At 47.9% G+C, this 19,181-nt stretch overlaps 1 protein-coding gene across 2 annotated transcripts in view; it reads left to right on the top strand.

Annotated features, from left to right (window-relative positions):
• Positions 1 to 19,181, top strand: part of MYBL2 (MYB proto-oncogene like 2) — a 52,291-nt gene that overhangs the window by 21,730 nt on the left and 11,380 nt on the right. For both annotated transcript variants that reach the window (XM_030915540.1, XM_030915541.1), the window contains 3 exons: positions 4,635 to 4,797; positions 12,314 to 12,601; positions 15,988 to 16,401. In XM_030915540.1, the coding sequence (XP_030771400.1) occupies positions 4,635 to 4,797; positions 12,314 to 12,601; positions 15,988 to 16,401 (865 nt within the window). The remainder of the gene's footprint in view (positions 1 to 4,634; positions 4,798 to 12,313; positions 12,602 to 15,987; positions 16,402 to 19,181) is intronic.

The following is a 19,181-nucleotide window of genomic DNA, read 5'->3' on the forward strand; positions in this document are numbered from 1 at the left end:
TTCACTTGTGAGGGAAGGAGTGGAGAAAAGTAGGGAAAGGGCCAAGCAAGGGATGGGGTCTTGGAAAATCCAGCTTTGGCCTGCTATAAGGCCAAGGGGTGTGTGTATTCACATGTATACATGCAATGCATGTACGTGTGAGGAGGGCACTTGTGTACATGGGTCAGGGAACTCCTGGGGCACCTTTGGTTGTGCCTTCCAAGGGCTGTTTTTTTTTTTTTTCTTTCTTTCTTTTTTTTTTTTTTTCATCTCACTCTGTCACCCAAGCTGGAATGCAGTGGCATGATCCAGGCTCACTGCAAACTCTGCCTCCCAGGTTGAAACGATTCTCCTGGTTCAGCCTCCCAAGTAGCTGGGACTACAGGTGTGCACCACCATGCCTGCCTAATTTTTGTGTTTTTAGTAGAGACGGAGTTTCACCATGTTGGCCAGGCTGGTCTCAAACTCCTGACCTCCTGCCCATCTCAGCCTCCCAAATTGTTGGGATTACAGGCATGAGCCACTATGCCCAGTCTCTTTTTGAAACAACTGGAGGACAGGTGTGTGGCTCATTGCAGCCTCAACCTCCTGAGCTCAAGCAATCCTTCTGCCTCAGCCTCCCAAGGACCCGGGACTACAAGTGCATGCCAGCATACCCAGCTAGTTTTAAAATTTTTTGTAGGGGCAGGATCTCCCTGTGTTGCCCAGGCTGGTCCCAAAGTGCTGGGATTATAGGCATGAGCCACCACACCTGGCCTGGCACCCTATTCTTATTTTGTGGTTTCAATAGCTTCTCTGTCATTTTTTTTTTTTTTTTACTGAGTTTCGCTCTTATTGCCCAGGCTGGAGTGCAGTGGTATGATCTCAGCTCACTACAACCTCTGCCTCCCAGGTTCAAGTGATTCTCCTGCCTCAGCCTCCTGAGTAGCTGGGATTACAGGCGCCCGCCACCACACCTGACTGATTTTTGTATTTTTAGTAGAGACGGGGTTTCACCATCTTGGCTGGGCTAATCTCAAGCTCCTGACCTCAGGTGATCTGCCTGCCTTGGGCCTCCCAAAGTGCTGGGATTACAGGTGTGAGCCACCGTACCTGGCCCTAAGCTGGATATTGTTCCCCTGTTTTCCATCTTCTGAAAACTTGTAAAAAATCTCTTACTAGTGGCTGTCTTCTACCTGTTTCTCTTTGTCCTTGTGAATTTTTGCCTTGCTTTATTTTGAATTTTTTTTCTTGTCATGGCACTGTGGTCCTGGCAGGGGGAGAAAATGTCAGATCGTGTGTTTTCCCCAAAGTCTGAAATGATCCCTTTTCAAAGCTCAAACCTGAATGTGTCATCTTTCTGGGGCTTCCCCTTACACTTGGGTTGGAAACTTTGGCTTCTTTCCCAACATGGCATGTTTGGCTCACAGCTGCCCCCAGCCTCACTTTGATCCACTGTCACCTGTGCTCACTTGGTTTTAGCTGCTTTGCCTCCTTTTAGTCCCTCGAACCCTGAGGTCTTCTGACAGCTCCTAGTGCTAACTCTGTCGGCCTGCAGTGCACTCCGGCTTGTGCCTGTTGTGTAGCTAATGTGTTCTTATTCTTCAGTTCTCAGTGGGGGCGCTATTTCTTCAGAGAAGTTTTATCTGTTCTCCCAGACTGTGGTTGGTCCCCAGTGACTTCTGTGTTGTGCCCACACCTGTCTGTGGAGTAGTGTGTACCCCAGTTTTAGCTGGAGATAACATTCATCTCCCCTGCTAGATTCAACTGTCAATGGCAGCCACCTGTCTTATTTACCGATGGATCCCCAGTGCCTACAATAATGCCTGGCACACAGTGGGTGCTTTTTATATGTGAGCAAAAGAATGAGTCTCACTATAGCTTGGGGCACCCCAGACTCTGGTCTTGGGGAGTGGGAGGGCTGGGGAGGTGTTTTGGGTCAGGTTCCCTGGAAACAGAACCTATGACTCAGAGTTTCAGGTACATGGGATCTCTTGGAAAGGTATTCACCTGTGAGGGAAGGAGTGGAGAAAAGTAGGGAAAGGGCCAAGCAAGAGGTGGGGTCTGGAAAATCCAGCTTTGGCCTGCTGTAAGGCCAAGTGGTGTGTGTATTCACGTGTATACATGAAAGGCATGTACGTGTGAGGAGGGCACACGTGTACATGGGTTGGGGAACTCCTGGGGCACCTTTGGTTGTGCCTTCCAAGGGCTGTTTTTTTTTTCTTTCTTTCTTTCTTTTTTTTTTTTTGAGAGGGAGTCTTTCTCTGTTGCTAGGCTGGAGTGCAGTGGCACGATCTCAGCTCACTGCAACCTCTGCCTCCCAGGTTCAAGCGATTCTCCTGCCTCAGCCTCCTGAGTAGCTGGGATCACAGGCATGCACCAGCACGCCTAGGCTAATTTTTATATTTTTAGTAGAGACAGGGTTTCACCATGTTGGCCAGGCTGGTCTTGAACTCATGACCTCAGGTGATCTGCTTCCAAGGGCTGTTATGCAGATAAAGTCATAGTAGAAGCCGTTGGCAGCATGTCCGTCAGCTGGGGGATTGGATGCACTGTAGGGACAGAGGATCTGGGCAAAGCACCAGGAGCACCCCTTACCCCACACCTTTGCCCTGTGAGCATTGTGTCCCTGAGGGCTTAGAGTACAAATAATCCGAGGATATCCTCTTAGACTGGGTGCTCAGTCAAGCTGTTACTTTCACTTTTCTTTCTTCTTTCTTTTTTTTTTTTTTTTTTTTGAGACAGAGTCTTGCTCTGTCACCCAGGCTGGAATGCAGTGGTGCGATCTCGGCTCACTGCAAGCTCCGCCTCCTGGGTTCACGCCATTCTCCTGCCTCAGCCTCCCGAGTAGCTGGGACTACAAGTGCCCGCTACTACGCCCAGCTAATTTTTGTATTTTTAGTAGAGACGGGGTTTCACCGTGTTAGCCAGGATGGTCTCGATCTCGTGATCCGCCCGTCTCGGCCTTCCAAAGTGCTGGGATTACAGGCGTGAGCCACCGCGCCCGGCCTTTGTTCACTTTTCAAGGGAAGAGCATTCTGCTTGGCGCTCCAAAGAAGGTGGTGCCTACTGTGTATAAGCATAGTACCTTTGCATTTTTAGTAGAGATGGGATTTCACCATGTTGGCCAGGCTAGTTTCGAACTCCTGACCTTAGGTGATCCACCTGCCTCAGCCTCCCAAAGTGCTGGGATTATAGGCGTGAGCCACTGCGCCTGACTTGCCGCTTGCTTCTCACCACTATACTTCTATACACTTTTGTGGTACTACCCCATCCTTCTGTATTACTCTATGCCTTTATTACTACACGTTTCTTTAGTAACCTACTCTGTGCTTTATGCTACTGTTCTACTGTAGATGTGTCTCCTCCCTGAATCTTCAGTGAATGACGGAGTATGACGTAGTCTTCTGACTTTCCAGATAAAGAAACCAAGGCTCAGGGAGGTGAACGGTAGTGGGCCTTCTGCCCTGTTTGGCCACTTACCAGTCTGTGAGAGGTGAACAGGGCTTGCATCTGAGGTTAGCGTGAGACTCAATGGAAATGAGCAGACAGTGTTTGCTTATGGTTTCTACACATTCGAAGTGTGGGCAGGGAAGGGGGTGAGAGTTCCAAGCACATATTTTTAGTTTTATAATTTAAAAAAATTAAAAAAATTTTTTTTTTACATTTTTATTTCTTAAAATTTATTTTTGAGATAGAGTCTCACTGTGTTGCCCAGGCTGTAGTGCATGGTGCAATCTCGGCTCATCGTGATGTCCACCTCCCGGGTTTAAGCGATTCTCATGCCTCAGCCTCCCAAGTAGCTAGGATTACAGGTGCCCGGCACCACGCCCAGCACCTCCCAAAATGCTGGGATTACAGACGTGAGCCACTCTTCCTGGTATTTTATATATATATATATATATATTTTTTTTTTTTTTTTTTGAGATGAAGTTTGACTTTTGTTCCCAGGCTGGAGTGCAATGGCACGGTCTTGGCTCACCACAACCTCCGCTTCCTGGGTTCAAGCGATTCTCCTGCCTCAGCCTCAGCCTCCCAAGTAGCTGGGATTACAGGTATGTGCTACCATGCCTAGCTAATTTTGTATTTTTACAAAAATCACAGGCTTGGTGAGCCACCGTGCTCGGCCATTATTTTTTTTTTTTTAATTAAAAAATTTTTTTTTGTCTGGGCACGGTGGCTCACGCTTGTAATCCCAGCACTTTGGGAGGCCAAGGTGGGTGGATCACGAGGTCAGGAGATCGAGACCATCCTGGCTAACACAGTGAAACCCCATCTCTACTAAAAATACAAAAAATTAGCCGGGCATGGTGGTGGGCTTCTGTAGTCCCAGCTACTCGGGAGGCTGAGGCAGGAGAATGGCGTGAACCTGGGAGGCAGAGCTTGCAGTGAATTTAAAAAACAATTTTTTTTTTTTAACTTGAACCTGACAGTAGCTGATGTCATTTTATAATTTTTACCATAGCCTGAATGATTCAGTTGCTTATTTCACAGAGCTCTGTGGAAATGCTCTGTAAATTATTAGGGCTAGAGACTCGTGAGACTTCATCTTGGAGCTGAAAGAGACCTTAGAGTTCATCCAGTGGAAGATTCATTTACAGGAGCAGGAACTTAGCTTAGGGAGGTTAGTGAACCCACAGAGCTGGGGTTCAAAGGCCCCCTGCTGCCCCCTGCAGGACAGACAATGCTGTGAAGAATCACTGGAACTCCACCATCAAAAGGAAGGTGGACACAGGAGGCTTCTTGAGTGAGTCCAAAGACTGCAAGCCCCCGGTGTACTTGCTGCTGGAGCTCGAGGACAAGGACGGCCTCCAGAGTGCCCAGCCCACGGAAGGCCAGGTGAGACAGCTGCTCAGCCTTCGGCTTGGTTTGATTTCACATTCATCTGACACCATCTCATTGAACACCTTGTCCACAGCTATTGGTCAGTTTTTGCCACAGAGTCTAAAAGTGGGCCTTGTGCTTCTGGGGCCTTGTGACCCTTCTGCACATAACTGGCACTTGTCTGCTTGCTGGTGGCCGCCTTCTTACCTGTTGCTTATTTTAATTTTTTAAAACTGAAAGCATGTCTGCAATTAAAGAAAGAAATCAGATGTGACTGGGTGCGTTGGCTCACACCTGTAATCCCAGCAAGTTGAGAGACCGAGGAGGGTGGATTACTTGAGCCCAGGAGTTGGAGGCTGGTTCAGGCAACATGGTGAAACTCTGTGTCTATCTTTTTAATTAAAAAAAATTTAAAAATGTATTGAGTTGTAATTTATATACTCTAATATACAGTTTTGAGTTATGACAAAGCATACAGCCATGTAACCACTGCCCCAATCAAGGTATAGAACAGTCCCATCACCCCAGAATTCCCCTGTGCTCCTTTTCTCAGCCTTTTTTTCAGTCCTTTTAGCTCCTTACACTGTGATCTGTTTTCTGTCTCTATAATTTTGACTTTTGTAGAAATTAACAATTAAAATCATATCGTATTACATTCGCAGGCTTTTTTTTTTTTTTTTTTTGAGACAGAGTCTTGCTCTGATGCCCAGGCTGGAGTGCAGAGTGTGATCTTGGCTCACTGCAACCTCTGTCTCCTGGGATCAAGTGATCTCATGCCTCAGCAACCTGAGTAGCTGAGATTACAGGCATGCACCACCATGCCTGGCTAATTTTTGTATTTTTAATAGAGATGGGGTTTCACCGTGTTGCCCAGGCTGGTTTTGAATTCCTAGCCTGAAGAGATCCACCTCCCTTGGCCTCCCAAGGTGTTGGGATTACAGATGTTAGCCATCATGCCTGGCACTACATTTGCAGTTTTTATTTATTTTTTTGAGATGGAGTCTCACTCTGTCACTCAGGCTGGAGTTTAGTGATGTGATAGCTCACCGCAACCTCCGCCTCCCAGGTTCAAGCACTTCTGCTAACTCAGCATCCTCAGTAACTGGGATTACAGGTGCGCACCACCATGCCCGCCTGATTTTTGTATTAGAGACAGGGTCTCACCATGTTGGTCCATCTGGTCTCAAACTTATGACCTCAAATGATCCATCCACCTCAGCCTCCCAAAGTGCTGGCATTACAGACGTGAGCCACTGTGCCCCAGCTACATTTGCAGTTCTAAAAATGAAATCAGTGTATACTTATATTAACATCCACTGTCCTATACACCAGAGCAAAGTTTTTATTTATATTTTTAAACTATAAAGGTTATTTTTCAAAATAGAAATTTGGGCAGGGCGTGGTGGCTAACATCTGTAATCCCAGCACTTTGGGAGGCCAAGGCGTATGGATCTCTTGAGTCCCGGAGTTTAAGACCAGCGTTGGCAACATGGCGAAACCCCATTCCTATAAAAAGTAAGAAAAAGTTAGCTGTGCATGATTGTGTGAACCTGTAGGTCCAGCTACTTGGGAGGCTGAAGTGGGAGGATTACCTGAGCCTGGGAGGTGGAGGTTACAATGAGTCGAGATCCTGCCACTTCATTCCAGCTTTTATTTATAAATAAAATTTATTTTTTTTTTTGAGACAAACTCGCTCTGTCGCCCAGGCTAGAGTGCAGTGGTATGATCTCGGCTCACTGCAAGCTCCGCCTCCCGGGTTCACACCATTCTCCATTCTCCTGCCTCAGCCTCCTGAGTAGCTGGGGCTTTGTTTTGTTGTTTTTGAGACTGAGTCTCACTGTGTTGCCCAGGCTGGAGTGCAGTGTCATGATCGTGGCTCACTGCAAGCTCTACCTTGTGGGTTCACGCCATTCTCCTGCCTCAGCCTCCCGAGTAGCTGGGACTACAGGCACCCGCCACCACGCCCGGCTAATTTTTTGTATTTTTAGGAGAGACGGGGTTTCACCATGTTGGCCAGGATGGTCTCGATCCCCTGACCTCGTGATCCGCCCGCCTCAGCCTCCCAAAGTGCTGGGATTACAAGTGTGAGCCACTGTGCCCGGCCTAAATAAAATAAAAATTTGAAGCAAGCATGACAAAACATTAAGATTTGATGATGCTGAATATGTGGTAGGTAACACAGTTGTCCTCTGTTATTTTCTTTTTTTTTTTTTTTGAGACGGAGTCTCGCTCTGTCGGCCAGGCTGGAGTGCAGTGGCCGGATCTCAGCTCACTGCAAGCTCTGCCTCCCGGGTTCCCGCCATTCTCCTGTCTCAGCCTCCCAAGTAGCTGGGACTACAGGCGCCCGCCACCTCGCCCGGCTAGTTTTTTGTATTTTTTAGTAGAGACGGGGTTTCACTGTGTTAGCCAGGATGGTCTCGATCTCCTGACCTCGTGATCCGCCCGTCTCAGCCTCCCAAAGTGCTGGGATTACAGGCTTGAGCCACCGCACCCGGCCCCCTCTGTTATTTTCTAATCTTTTCTGTCATGGTATGAACTATTTAATAATTTTAAAGTCTTTTTCCCTCTTCTTACTGGGTAGAGGTAACTTGTTGACAGCTACAATTCTTCCACAATGCCCTGCTAGAGTGATATATTATGTTTTTGTCTCTATTTCTTGATTTTTCAATTTTAGAGAATATCTCTCGATTTCCCAATATGAATGCACCTATGGGGTAACTTTCAATGGTAGAGAAAGGTATAAAATGAAAAGTAAAATGACTTCTTTTTCTAGTTTCAACTCCCTGTGCATCTCTTAACCAGAGGAGTCTACTTCCGACAATTTCTTGTACATCTAAGTAGTATGCTTTCAGTCTTTTACTTCTGATTGAAGAAAAGGTCTCTGTTCCACAAAGAGAAACAGTGGACGTCAGCTGACTCATAGAAGACTTTCAGCATAGGACAGAGTGAACAGATCTTTAATCTCTAAAAACTCTACTGTGCTGAAAGCCTGTTATTGACTTGACTTTTGTCCCCTGACACTTTGAGTGTCTGGGGTGCTGGCTGTGCTGGGCTGGGACCAAGTCCTAGACCATGACCCTGAGCACAAGAGGTCAGTTTTTGGGTTTTTTGTTTTGTTTTGTTTTGTTTTGTTTGAGACAGAGTCTTGATCTTGCCCAGGCTGGAATGCAGTGGTGCCATCTCCGCTTGCTGCAACCTCCACCTCCCAAGTTCAAGTGATTCTCCTACTTCAGCCTCCTGAGTAGCTGGGAAGCTGGGATTATAGGCACTCACCACCACTCCTGGCAAATTTTTGTATTTTTAGTAGAGATGGAGTTTTGCCATGTTGGCCAGGCTGCTCTCGAACTCCTGACCTCGGGTGATCCACCCTCCTCGGCCTCTCAAAGTGATGAAATTGCAGGCATGAGCCACCGTGCCTGGCCTGTTTTGCTTTTAGCCTTACCCGTTTCTCTCCAGTGTCTTCTTTCTGGTGTGCTATTTATTTAACTAGTTTCTTACTGATGAAGATAAGGATATACTGGTTTTTTGTTATTAGAGATAAAATAACAAAATCACTGCTTCTTTTTGCAGTTAGTTCTTGAGAAATTTCTAGAGATGGACAGATATGTTTGGTGGTGGGAGAAACCCTTTTGGCTGAGTATGGTGGCTCATTCCTGTAATCCCAGCACTTTGTGAGGCCAAGATGGGAGGATTCCTTGAGGCCAGGAGTTCGTGAGCAGCCTGGGCAACATAGGGAGACTCTGTCTGTATAAAAAAAAAAAAAAAAGCTGGGTGCGGTGGCACACACCTGTAGTTCCAGCTACTTGGAGCCTGGGGCAGGAAGTTCACTTGAGTCCAGGATTTCAACAGAGTGAGACTCTGTCTTTGAAAAAGCAAACAGGCCAGGCATCGTGGCTTACTCCTGTAATCTCGCACTTTGGGAGGCCAAGGTGGATGTGGTGGCACAGGCTTGTAATCCCAGCTACTCGGGACGCTGAGGCACAATAATTGAGAATCAGTTGAACTGGCGTGGCGGAGGTTGCAGTGAGCAGAGTTCACACCACGCACTCCAGCCTGGGTGACAGCAAGACTCTGTGTATTTAAAAAAAAAAAAAAAAAAAAAAAAAAAAAAAAAAAAGAACAAAAACCTCTTAATACATTTTGTTAGATTGCTGCCAGAAGAATTTTGCTTGTTAATTCGTGTAGGGACCACCCCCAACTTCCCTCACTCATTGGTCAGTGCTTGCCATTGTAAAATTGGTTCCTCTGCTTCAGAAGTAATGCGTGATCATTGCAGAAACTTAACAACGTTATAGAATTAGGCAATGTAGAAGGCTGAGCCCGCTCATCTCAACTTTTTTTTTTTTTGAGATGGAGTTTTGCTCTTACTGCCCAGGCTGGAGTGCAATGGCGTGATCTTGGCTCACCCCAACCTCCGTCTCCCGGGTTCAAGCGATTCTCCTGCCTCAGCCTGTCGAGTAGCTGGGATTATAAGCATGTGCCACCACACCTGGCTAATTGGGGTGTCTCCATGTTGGTCAGGCTGGTCTCAAACTCCTGACCTCAGGTGATCTGCCTGCCTTGACCTCCCAAAGTACTGGGATTACAAGCATGAGCCACAGCGCTGGGCCTAAATTAGATGATATCTTACTGTTTTACAACTTTATTTTTCTAGTTAATATATCTTTCCATGTTGTTATGTGTATTCAGATTTCCAACATTCCTGAATTTGCCCTATCTTATTTAACCGTTACATTGATGAACATCTGTAACTATTTCCATCAATGCTATAATGAACATTATCGTTCAGTTTCTTTGTACATTTGCTGAACTATGTGTTTTTTTTTAATTTTTTAAAGACAGAGTCTTGCTCTGTCACCAGGCTAGAGTGCAGTGGCACGATCTCAGCTCACTGCAACCTCCGTCTCCTGAGTTCAAGTCATTCTGCTGCCTCAGCCTCCCAAGTAGCTGGGATTACAGGCATGCACCACATGCCCAGCTAATTTTTGTGTTTTTTAGTAGAGAGAGGGGTTTCACCATGTTGGCCAGGATGGTCTCGATCTCTTGACCTCGTGATCCGCCCGCCTCAGCCTCCCAAAGTGCTGGGATTACAGGTGTGAGCCACTGCGCCCGGCCGGTTGATTTTATAGATGTGGAATGGTTGGGTAAAATAGTGTGGGCATTTGAAGTTTTCATAAGCGTTGCTGAATTGCTGCCAAAGGGATTGTACTGTTTAATTCTGCTATCAGCAGTATATGGGACTGCTTGTTTCCAGCCTCATTGTCAATACCGGCTATGGTTATATAAAAAAAATCTTCTCCAGTTTTAATGAACAACAGATGCATTATCATGTTCTTATTTTGATTGAATTACTATGGAGTTGATGGGTGTTTTTTTTTCCAGCTTTATTAAGATATAATTGACAAATAAAGTGCATATATTGACCAGGCACGGTGGCTCATGCCTATATTCTCAGCACTTTGGGAAGCTGAAGTGGGCGGATCACTTGAGGCTAGGAGTTTGAGACCAGCCTGGTCAATATGGTGAAACCCCATCTCTACTAACAATATAAAAAATTAACCGGGTGTGGTGGTGCACTCCTGTAGTCCCAACTGCTCAGGAGGCTGAGGCATGAGAATGACTTGAACCTGGGAGGCAGAGGTTGCAGTGAGCTGAAAGTGTGCCTCTGCACACCAGCCTGGGTGACAACAAGCTGTCTCAAAAAACAACAACAAAAAAATTGCATATATTTATGGTGTACAACGTGATGTTTTGATTCATTGTTTTGGTTTTCATTTCGTTTACTATTAATGAGGTTGAGTAACAAATTACCCCTTAGTTTGTTATTTGGCTTGGTTACTTTTTTTTTTTTTGGTCTTGTTATTGATTTGTATGTTTTATTTGTATATTAAGGATGTTACTCCTTTATCATGTAGTAACTATTTTTTCCCAGTTTGGTAGCTTTTTTATTTCTTTATTTTATAAAGGTATAATTTACATCCAGTAAAATTCACTTTTTTTTTTCATTTGTTTTATAGAGATGGGGTTTCCCTATGTTGCTCAGGCTGGTCTCGAACTCCTGGGCTCAAGGGATCTGTCTGCCATGGCCTCCCAAAGTGTTGGGATTACAGGCATGACCTACTGCACCCAGAGTTTTTTTTTTTTTTTTTTTTTTTTTTTTGGAGATGGAATCTCACTCTGTCGACCAGGCTGGAGTGCAGTGGTGCAATCGCGGCTCACTGCAACCTTCACCTCCTGGGTTCAAGCGATTCTTCTGCCTCAGCCTCCCGAGTAGCTAGGACTACAGGCACGTGCCACCACACCCAGCTAATTTTTTGTATTTTTAGAGACAGGGTTTCACCATGTTAGCCAGGATGGTCTTGATCTCTCGACCTCATGATCCACCTGTCTTGGTCTCCTGAAGTGTTGGGGTTACAGGTGTGAGCCACCATGCTCGGCCGTTTTGATTTTTGTTTTTTTTTTAATGAGACACGGTCTTGCTCTGTACCCCAGGCTGTAGTGCAGTGGCGTGATCATAGCTCACTGCAACCTTGAACTCTTGGACTCAAGGGATCCTCTTGCCTGAGCCTTTCAGAGTTCTGGGATTATGGGTGTGAACCACCGCACCCAGCCCCCTCCCCCACCCTTTGTTTTTTTTATTAGACTCTTGTTATGTTGCCCAAGCTGGAGGGCAATGGTATGATCATAGCCCATTGCAACCTTGAGCTCATGAGCTCAAGGGATCCACTTGCCTCAGCCTCCCAAAGTGCTAGGGTTACAGGCATAAGCCACTGTACCTGGTCCTTTAATTTTTTAATGTTTATTTAAGCTTTAAAAATTAAATTTTTAATTTTTTTTGAGATGGAGTTTTGCTCTTGTTACCTAGGCCGGAGTGCAATGACACTATCTCAGCTCACTGCAACTTCCGCCTCCCAGGTTCAAGTGATTCTCCTGCCTCAGCCTCCGAGTAGCTGGGATTACAGGTGCGTGCCACCACGCATGGCTAATTTTTTTTGTATTTTTAGTAGAGACAGGGTTTCACCATGTTGGCCAGGCTGATCTCAAACTCTTGACCTCAGGTGATCCACCCACCTCGGCTTCCCAAAGTGCTGGGATTACAGGTGTGAGCCACTGCACCCAATCTCTGTACTACTACTTTCATCTGAGCCATTTGAGAGTTAGTTATGTAGCATAGATTCCTAAGAATAAGGCCATTTGCTTACATAACCACAGTAAAGTTATATTCAATCCAGGGAATTTAAGCTTAATTCAGGATGTTTATCTACAGTTTATATTCAATTTTTCCCTGCCCATGATGCAGTCTAGGACCAGACATTGCATTTAGTTGTCCTATCCCTTTAGTCCGCCTTTCTTAGTCTCATGATATTGACATTTTTGAAGTATATGGTATGGCTAATTATTTTGTAGAATGTTTCTCTGTTTGGGTTCATCAGAGTTTCCTTCTTAGATTCAGGTTGTGTGTTTTAGCTAGAAATTACTATAGAGTCTATATCTCAGTGAAATCCAAATGGTGTACTCTTGTGTCTTTCAGGGAAGTCTTCTGACCAACTGGTCCTCTGTCCCTCCTACCATAAAGGAGGAGGAAAGCAGTGAGGAGGAACCTGCAGCAGCCACCACTTCAAAGGAGCAGGAGCCCATCCCTACAGATCTGGACGCAGTACGAACACCAGAGCCCTTGGAGGAATTTCCGAAGCGTGAGGACCAGGAAGGCTCCCCGCCGGAAATGAGTCTGCCTTACAAGTGGGTGGTGGAGGCAGCCAACCTCCTCATCCCTGCCGTGGGTTCTAGCCTCTCTGAAGCCCTGGACTTGATCGAGTCGGTATGTTGGTCACAACATTTCACAGTGGGCACAGAACACCCCTAGCAGGAAGTGCTTCTCTCGTGGGCCTACATCCTTTTGCTCATTCCATCTCCCTGCTAACAGTTACTGACTTGATGCTGAGTGCCCAGCCCTAACCGAAGGGCTGGGGACACCAGGGTCATCACCATGCAGTCCCTGTCTTTGGGGAACTCCTGGTGTGTGCAGCAGGAATTTGTGGTGGCATCTGACCTCTGTGTATGGCACAGGGCGGGGTGGGAAGGCTGCCCAGAGGAGGTGGCACTGCACTGAGTCCTAAAGGTTGGTTGCAGGTGACAGCACAGGACAGCATGGTATTTGTGGCACCACACATGGTTGGGTCTCCCTGAAGAGGGCCCAGGAAGTGCCAAGGCTTGGTGCTGGTCTTGGAGTGGAGTGGGTTCTGGCTACTCAGGGTGGGGCAGCCATTGAGCCCGTGTTGTGGTTGCTGTGTTGGCTGTGGGGTTGTGTCCTTTGAGGAGGGCTTCTTGGTGTGACACCCCAGCTTCTGACTGCATCAGCCAGGCCTGCAGTGTAGAGCGGGTTTTGGGAGGTGAAAGACCAGAGGCCTGGTCACTGGGGTGCGGAGTCCAGTATGGGGGTCCGTGTTTGCCTTCCCACTCAGGTGTCTTCCATCCTAGAACATCTAACTGCCAGGGTCTGAGCTTAACATACAGTCTTCGTGTTATCCTGTGAGGTGTGTCATTTCTGTTTTGTAGGTGAGAACTGAGGCTCAGAGAGGTCAAGTAGTATACCCATGGTTGCACAGCAAGTACACTTGGTGGTCTTGACTGCCATGCTATGCTCCTGCTACTACCTGATGAAGGTCACTCTAGGTCTCACCTCTTGACCCCAGTGGCTGGGACTGGACCCAGCTACAGGCTCTGTCTGTGGTGCTCCCACCTCCAGGGATTGTCAGAGGAATTTGAGAGGCACTAGCACATTCATGGATTCTCAGCACAGCTCTGAAGCAAGCACTGGGCACCATCCCTCGCCCGAGCTCTGAGGGGAGTGTTGAGAGGAGACTCGGCCCCTCCATGCCTGGCACAGTGTTTATACCACAACATCACCTCCCTTTACCCTAGACCGTTCTGTTTTCTTTTGCTTGCAGGCACAGCTCGCCTGTATTGAGCACCCACTGATTGCCAGACCCAGTGCTTAGTGAGTAATGACAGTACCTAAGATTTGACTGCTTGCCACTTGCCAGGCCCATCACTTGCTACCTAATGTGTGGGCTCTTTGTTGGTCTTTTTTTTTTTGAGATGGAGCCTTGCTGTGTCGCCCAGGCTAGAGTGCAGTGATGTGATCTCAGCTTACTGCAAACTCCGCCTCCTGGGTTCACGCCATTCTCCTGCCTCATCGTCCCAAGTAGCTGGGACTACAGGCACCCGCCACCACGCCGGGCTAATTTTTTGTATTTTTTAGTAGAAACGGGGTTTCAGCATGTTAGCCAGGATGGTCTCAATCTCCTGACCTCGTGATCCGCCCGCCTCGGCCTCCCAAAGTGCTGGGATTACAGGCATGAGCCACCGCGCCCAGCTTTAGTTGGTCTTTAACAACCTGTGAGGTGGGTGGTGGACTCATCAACAGTAAGAGCACCCCACACTCAGAGAGGTTAGGAGAGACTTGGCCAGTTTCACATAGCTGGTGACCTCCAGGAACAGGAGTCAGGCCCTGCTGTCCATCTGACTCAGAGCTCAGGCTCTTTCCACACCTTCAGCACCTTCAGCACCTGTTGGGGGAGTTACTGCATATGTGGAAATCCTTTCTTCCCTCCTTTGCTCTGTCCACTTGAGTGGTCCTTGTAGGATGTACTTCTGGTCTACCAGACACTGTCAGTGCTGGGGCCTCCCTGAGGTTGGGGTGTGGGCCTGAGGTCGGTCCTGCCCCCAGCTGGCCTCCATCCTTAGGAGTGAATTGCCCCAGGTTCCTGCAAGTCCTGGGAACCAGAACTTGGCATTAGCATCTGGGTCCCCTCAGAGGCCAGAGCCCAAAGACTGGAAGTCTTTTGGTTTGTGCTGTGATTTACTGGGTAAAGGAGGGAAAACCTGTAGTGACTCACAGGCTTGTTCTAGAAGCTGAGTAACTTCGGGAAGACCAAATCAAATCCCCTTAGCTCAGCTTCCTTGGTGTGAAAGGGAAAGTAATGCTTCCCTAGCAGAATTGTGGGGATTGGAAACAACTTTTGTGAGCTGCCCCAAGGAGGCATCAATGATGAGTGACATCCCATTCACTGCTCTATATTTTGTTCTATAAAATATCTGCAGGCTGGGTACTGTGTGGTTCATGCCTATAATCCTAGCACTTTGGGAGGCTGAGGTGAGAGGATCATATGAGCCCAGGAATTTGAGACCAGCCTGGGGAACATAGCGAAACACAGTCTCTGTAAAAAAATCTTTTAAAAAATTAGCTGAAACTGGGTGCAGTGGCTCACACCTGTCATCTCAGCACTTGGGGAGGCTGGGACTGTCAGATCACCTGAGGTCAGGAGTTCGAGACCAGCCTGGCTAATATGGTGAAACCCTGTCTCTACTAAAAGTACAAAAATTAGCTGGGCGTGATGGCACATGCCAGTAGTCCCAGCTACTCAGGAGGCCGAGGCAAAGGTTGCAGGAAGCCGAGATTGCACCACTGCACCACAGCCTGGGCAACAGAGTGAGACTCTGTCTCAAAAAAAAAGAAAGATAAAAAATGAGCCAAGAATGGTGGTACATGCCTGTAGTCCCAGCTACTTGGGAGGCTGAGGTGGGAGGATCACTTGAACCCAGGAGTTTAAGCCTGCAGTGAGCTGTGATTGTGCTACTATACTCCAGCGTAGGCAACAGAGTGAGACCCTGTCTCTTTAAAGGAAAAAAGAATCTATGAAAATATAGATGTATAGTCATAGAAAACTTTGAGGAAATGCATGAAATTTTTTTTGTTTGTTTGTTTTTGTTTTTTTTTTTTGTTTTGAGACGGAGTCTCGCTCTGTCACCCAGGCTGGAGTGCAGTGGCCGGATCTCAGCTCACTGCAAGCTCCGCCTCCCGGGTTTACGCCATTCTCCTGCCTCAGCCTCCCAAGTAGCTGGGACTACAGGCGCCCGCCAACTCGCCCGGCTAGTTTTTTGTATTTTTTAGTAGAGACGGGGTTTCGCCGTGTTAGCTAGGTTGGTCTCGATCTCCTGACCTCGCGATCCACCCGTCTCGACCTCCCAAAGTGCTGGGATTACAGGCTTGAGCCACCACGCCCGGCCGGAAATGCATGAAATATTAATGATTGATCCTGGGCTGTGGGATCGTACTTGACACTTACATATTTCCTTTAATGAACAAGTCCTCTTGTATTAAGAGCATAGTAATTGCAATTCCTAACTTCTCTCCCTGGGCAGGACCCCGATGCTTGGTGTGACCTGAGTAAATTTGACCTCCCTGAGGAGCCATCTGCAGAGGACAGTATCAACAACAGCCTAGTGCAGCTGCAAGCATCACAGCAGCAGCAGGTCCTGCCACCCCGCCAGCCTGCTGCCCCGGTGCCCAGCGTGACCGAGTACCGCCTGGATGGCCACACCATCTCAGACCTGAGCCGGAGCAGCCGGGGGGAGCTGATCCCCATTTCCCCCAGCACTGAAGTTGGGGGCTCTGGCGTAGGCACGCCGCCCTCAGTGCTCAAGCGGCAGAGGAAGAGGCGTGTGGCCCTGTCCCCTGTCACTGAGAATAGCACCAGTCTGTCCTTCCTGGATTCCTGTAACAGCCTCACGCCCAAGAGCACACCTGTTAAGACCCTGCCCTTCTCACCCTCCCAGGTGCGTGGACCCCACTGTGGCAGCTTACTGGGTTGGTATAGACACCTAGTGTTCAGTGCTGGGGCAAAGGTGAGCAAAACCAGACCTGGCTCTGTCCTCATGCAGCTTACGCTCTGGTAGGAAGACCAGTTAACTGAAAAGGATCCAGAAAATGTGATAATCAGGATGAAGGAGAAGGCTTATGGTGCTGCATATGTGTATCTAGTCTGGGCGAGTCCAGAAAGACTGCCAGGAGGAGAAGGAGGATGCTGGTAGCTGGGTAATGAAGGAGAGGAAGAGAACTGTCGTGTTTGTTCATTCCATTTGTGCTATTTCGTAGCAGACTTGCCAGCACTGGGGAGCAAAGATGAAGATGATGGGTTGTCCCCAGCACTGACTGGCCCTGCCCCGTGCTGGGAAGAGCTGGGATAGCCATTGCTGGGGATGAGCTTGTAATGAACCAGAATAGAGTGTGGGAAGTGCCATGTGATAGCAATTGTGAAGTCACTGAGAACTCACTGTCCTGGGTGTTGCCCCTGAGTGCCCTTTTAGTAACACACAGAGCTTCGGGAGCCGGGATGGATGCCAGGGTCTCTCCGAGACAGAGGTCATGGGGGGCACCTGGCCTTCTGCAGAGAGGTATCTGGGCTGGTTCTCCTTGAGCACCTTGACCAAAGGTACAGAAAAGGAAGGGCAGAGAGGATGTGTGGAGTGGTGGGGGGTGGCGCAGGGCCTTGATGGGCCTAGGTATAACCTCGGGCTTTGGCTGTCATTAGGTCTGTTCTTCCCGTGAGGCTGTGGGTGAGAGCGAGGGCCTGAGGTGGCCCAGTGAGGCGACCGTGTCATCATGGGTCAGGATGGCTAGTGGCATTTTGAGAGAGACCCCATGTTGGTTTGCTCCGGCTGCTTAACAGAGTACCACAGATTCGGTGGATTCGACAACAGAAATTGAGCATCATTGGTTTCTTCTGAGGCCTCTCTCCTTGGCTTGTAGATGCTGGCTCCTCCTGTGTCTTCATGTGGTCGCCTGTCTCCTAATCTATTATTTTTTCTTTTAAAACCTCTTATTTTATAATCTTATAAGGATACCAGTTATTGGATTAAGGCCCACTCTAATGACTTTATTTCTTTATTTTTATTTTTTGAGATGGAGTCTTGTTCTGTTGTCCAGGCCAGAGGCTGGAATGCAGTGGCGTGATCACAGCTCACTGCAACCTCCACCTCCCAGGTTCAAGCAATTTTCCTGCCTCAGGCTCCTGAGTAGCTGGGATTACAGGCATGAGCCACCATGCCCAGCTATTTTTTGTTGTTGTTGTTTTAGTAGAAGTGGGGTTTGACCATGTTGGCCAGACTGGTCTCGAACTCCTGACTTCAAGTGATCCACCCACCTTGGCCTCCCAAAGTGCTGGGATTACAGGCCTGAGCCACTGTGCCCAGCCTCTAATGATTTTATTTTAACTTACCACTTTGTTTTTTATTTTTATTTTTTGAGATGTAGTCTTGCTCTGTTGTTCAGGCTGGAGTGCAGTGGCATGATCTCAGCTCATTGCAGCCTGCACCTCCCAGGTTCAAACAGTTCTCCCACCTCAGCCTCCCGAGTAGCTGGGATTACAGGTGCCCGCCACCATGGAGTTTCACCGTGTTGACCAGACTATAACTTACCACTTTATTTATTTATTTATTTATTTATTTATTTATTTATTTATTTATTTGAGATGGAGTCTTGCTCTGTTGTCCAGGGTGCAGTAGTGCAGTCTCAGCTCACTGCAACCTTTGCCTCTTGGGTTCAAGCAATTCTCCTGCTTCAGCCTCTCGAGTAGCTGGGATTACAGGGGCCCACCACCATGCCTGGCTAATTTTTGTATTTTTAGTAGAGTCGGAGTTTCACCATGTTGGCCAGGCTGGTCTCGAATGCCTGACCTCAGGTGATCCACCCGCCTCTGCCTCCCACAGTGCTGGGATTACAGGCGTGAGCCACCGCGCCTGGCCTAACTAACCACTTTAAAGGCCTTATCTCCAAGTATTAATACAGTCCCATTCTGAGGTGCTGAGAGTTGGGACTTGAGGATGTAAATTTGAGGGAGACACAGGTCAGCCTGTAACATGCTGCAAGTGAGGGCTGCTGGCTGGAGAAGGAAGGCAGCGGGTCCCTGAGCTACTATGTGGGCAGCTCAGGATGATGGGGCATGGTGGACGCCCTACGCCAGAGACCCCATTTAGAGTGGTGACCCTGAGGGTTGCAGATAGCTCTCTATTACAGCATCTTCAGGGCAGGGAGGGAAGAGAGGGTGGTGCTTCAAAGAATGGATGCTGACTTAGGTCTGGATTTGAGTCTCACCTCTAGCATTCAGTGCAAGACTCAAAACTTCTCTAAGCTTTGGTTCTCTTACCTGTAAAAGGGAGATAGTAATAGTGCCTATGTCTCAGGATTTGTGGGAACTAAATTATTTGTGTGAAGTGCTTAGCACTGGCAAGAGAAGGTGCCTTCTAAATGATAACCCCCCACCACCAGGATCACTACAACTGTCACGTGCCTTGTGCCTTCACAGGTCAGTTCAGAGCTAGTTTTATTTCTTCTGAGAGGGAGCCGCTCTCCCACAGTTGGCTTCCTGTGCCTTAACTGCGTCGTGGCACTCGAGTAGAGATGGCAAAAGCTAGGATTAGGGTAACAGAACCCCAGAGGCCTGTGTGAACCTGCTTGGTGGGCTCCTGGTATCGATCTGTCCCAGTCCTTGTTCTCTGGTGTCTGATGGTCAGGAGGGGACCTCAGTATCAGAGAGCAGACGTTTTGGGGGAGGAGC

Source organism: Rhinopithecus roxellana, chromosome 13, assembly GCF_007565055.1.
Source record: "Rhinopithecus roxellana isolate Shanxi Qingling chromosome 13, ASM756505v1, whole genome shotgun sequence".
NCBI lineage: Eukaryota > Metazoa > Chordata > Mammalia > Primates > Cercopithecidae > Rhinopithecus > Rhinopithecus roxellana.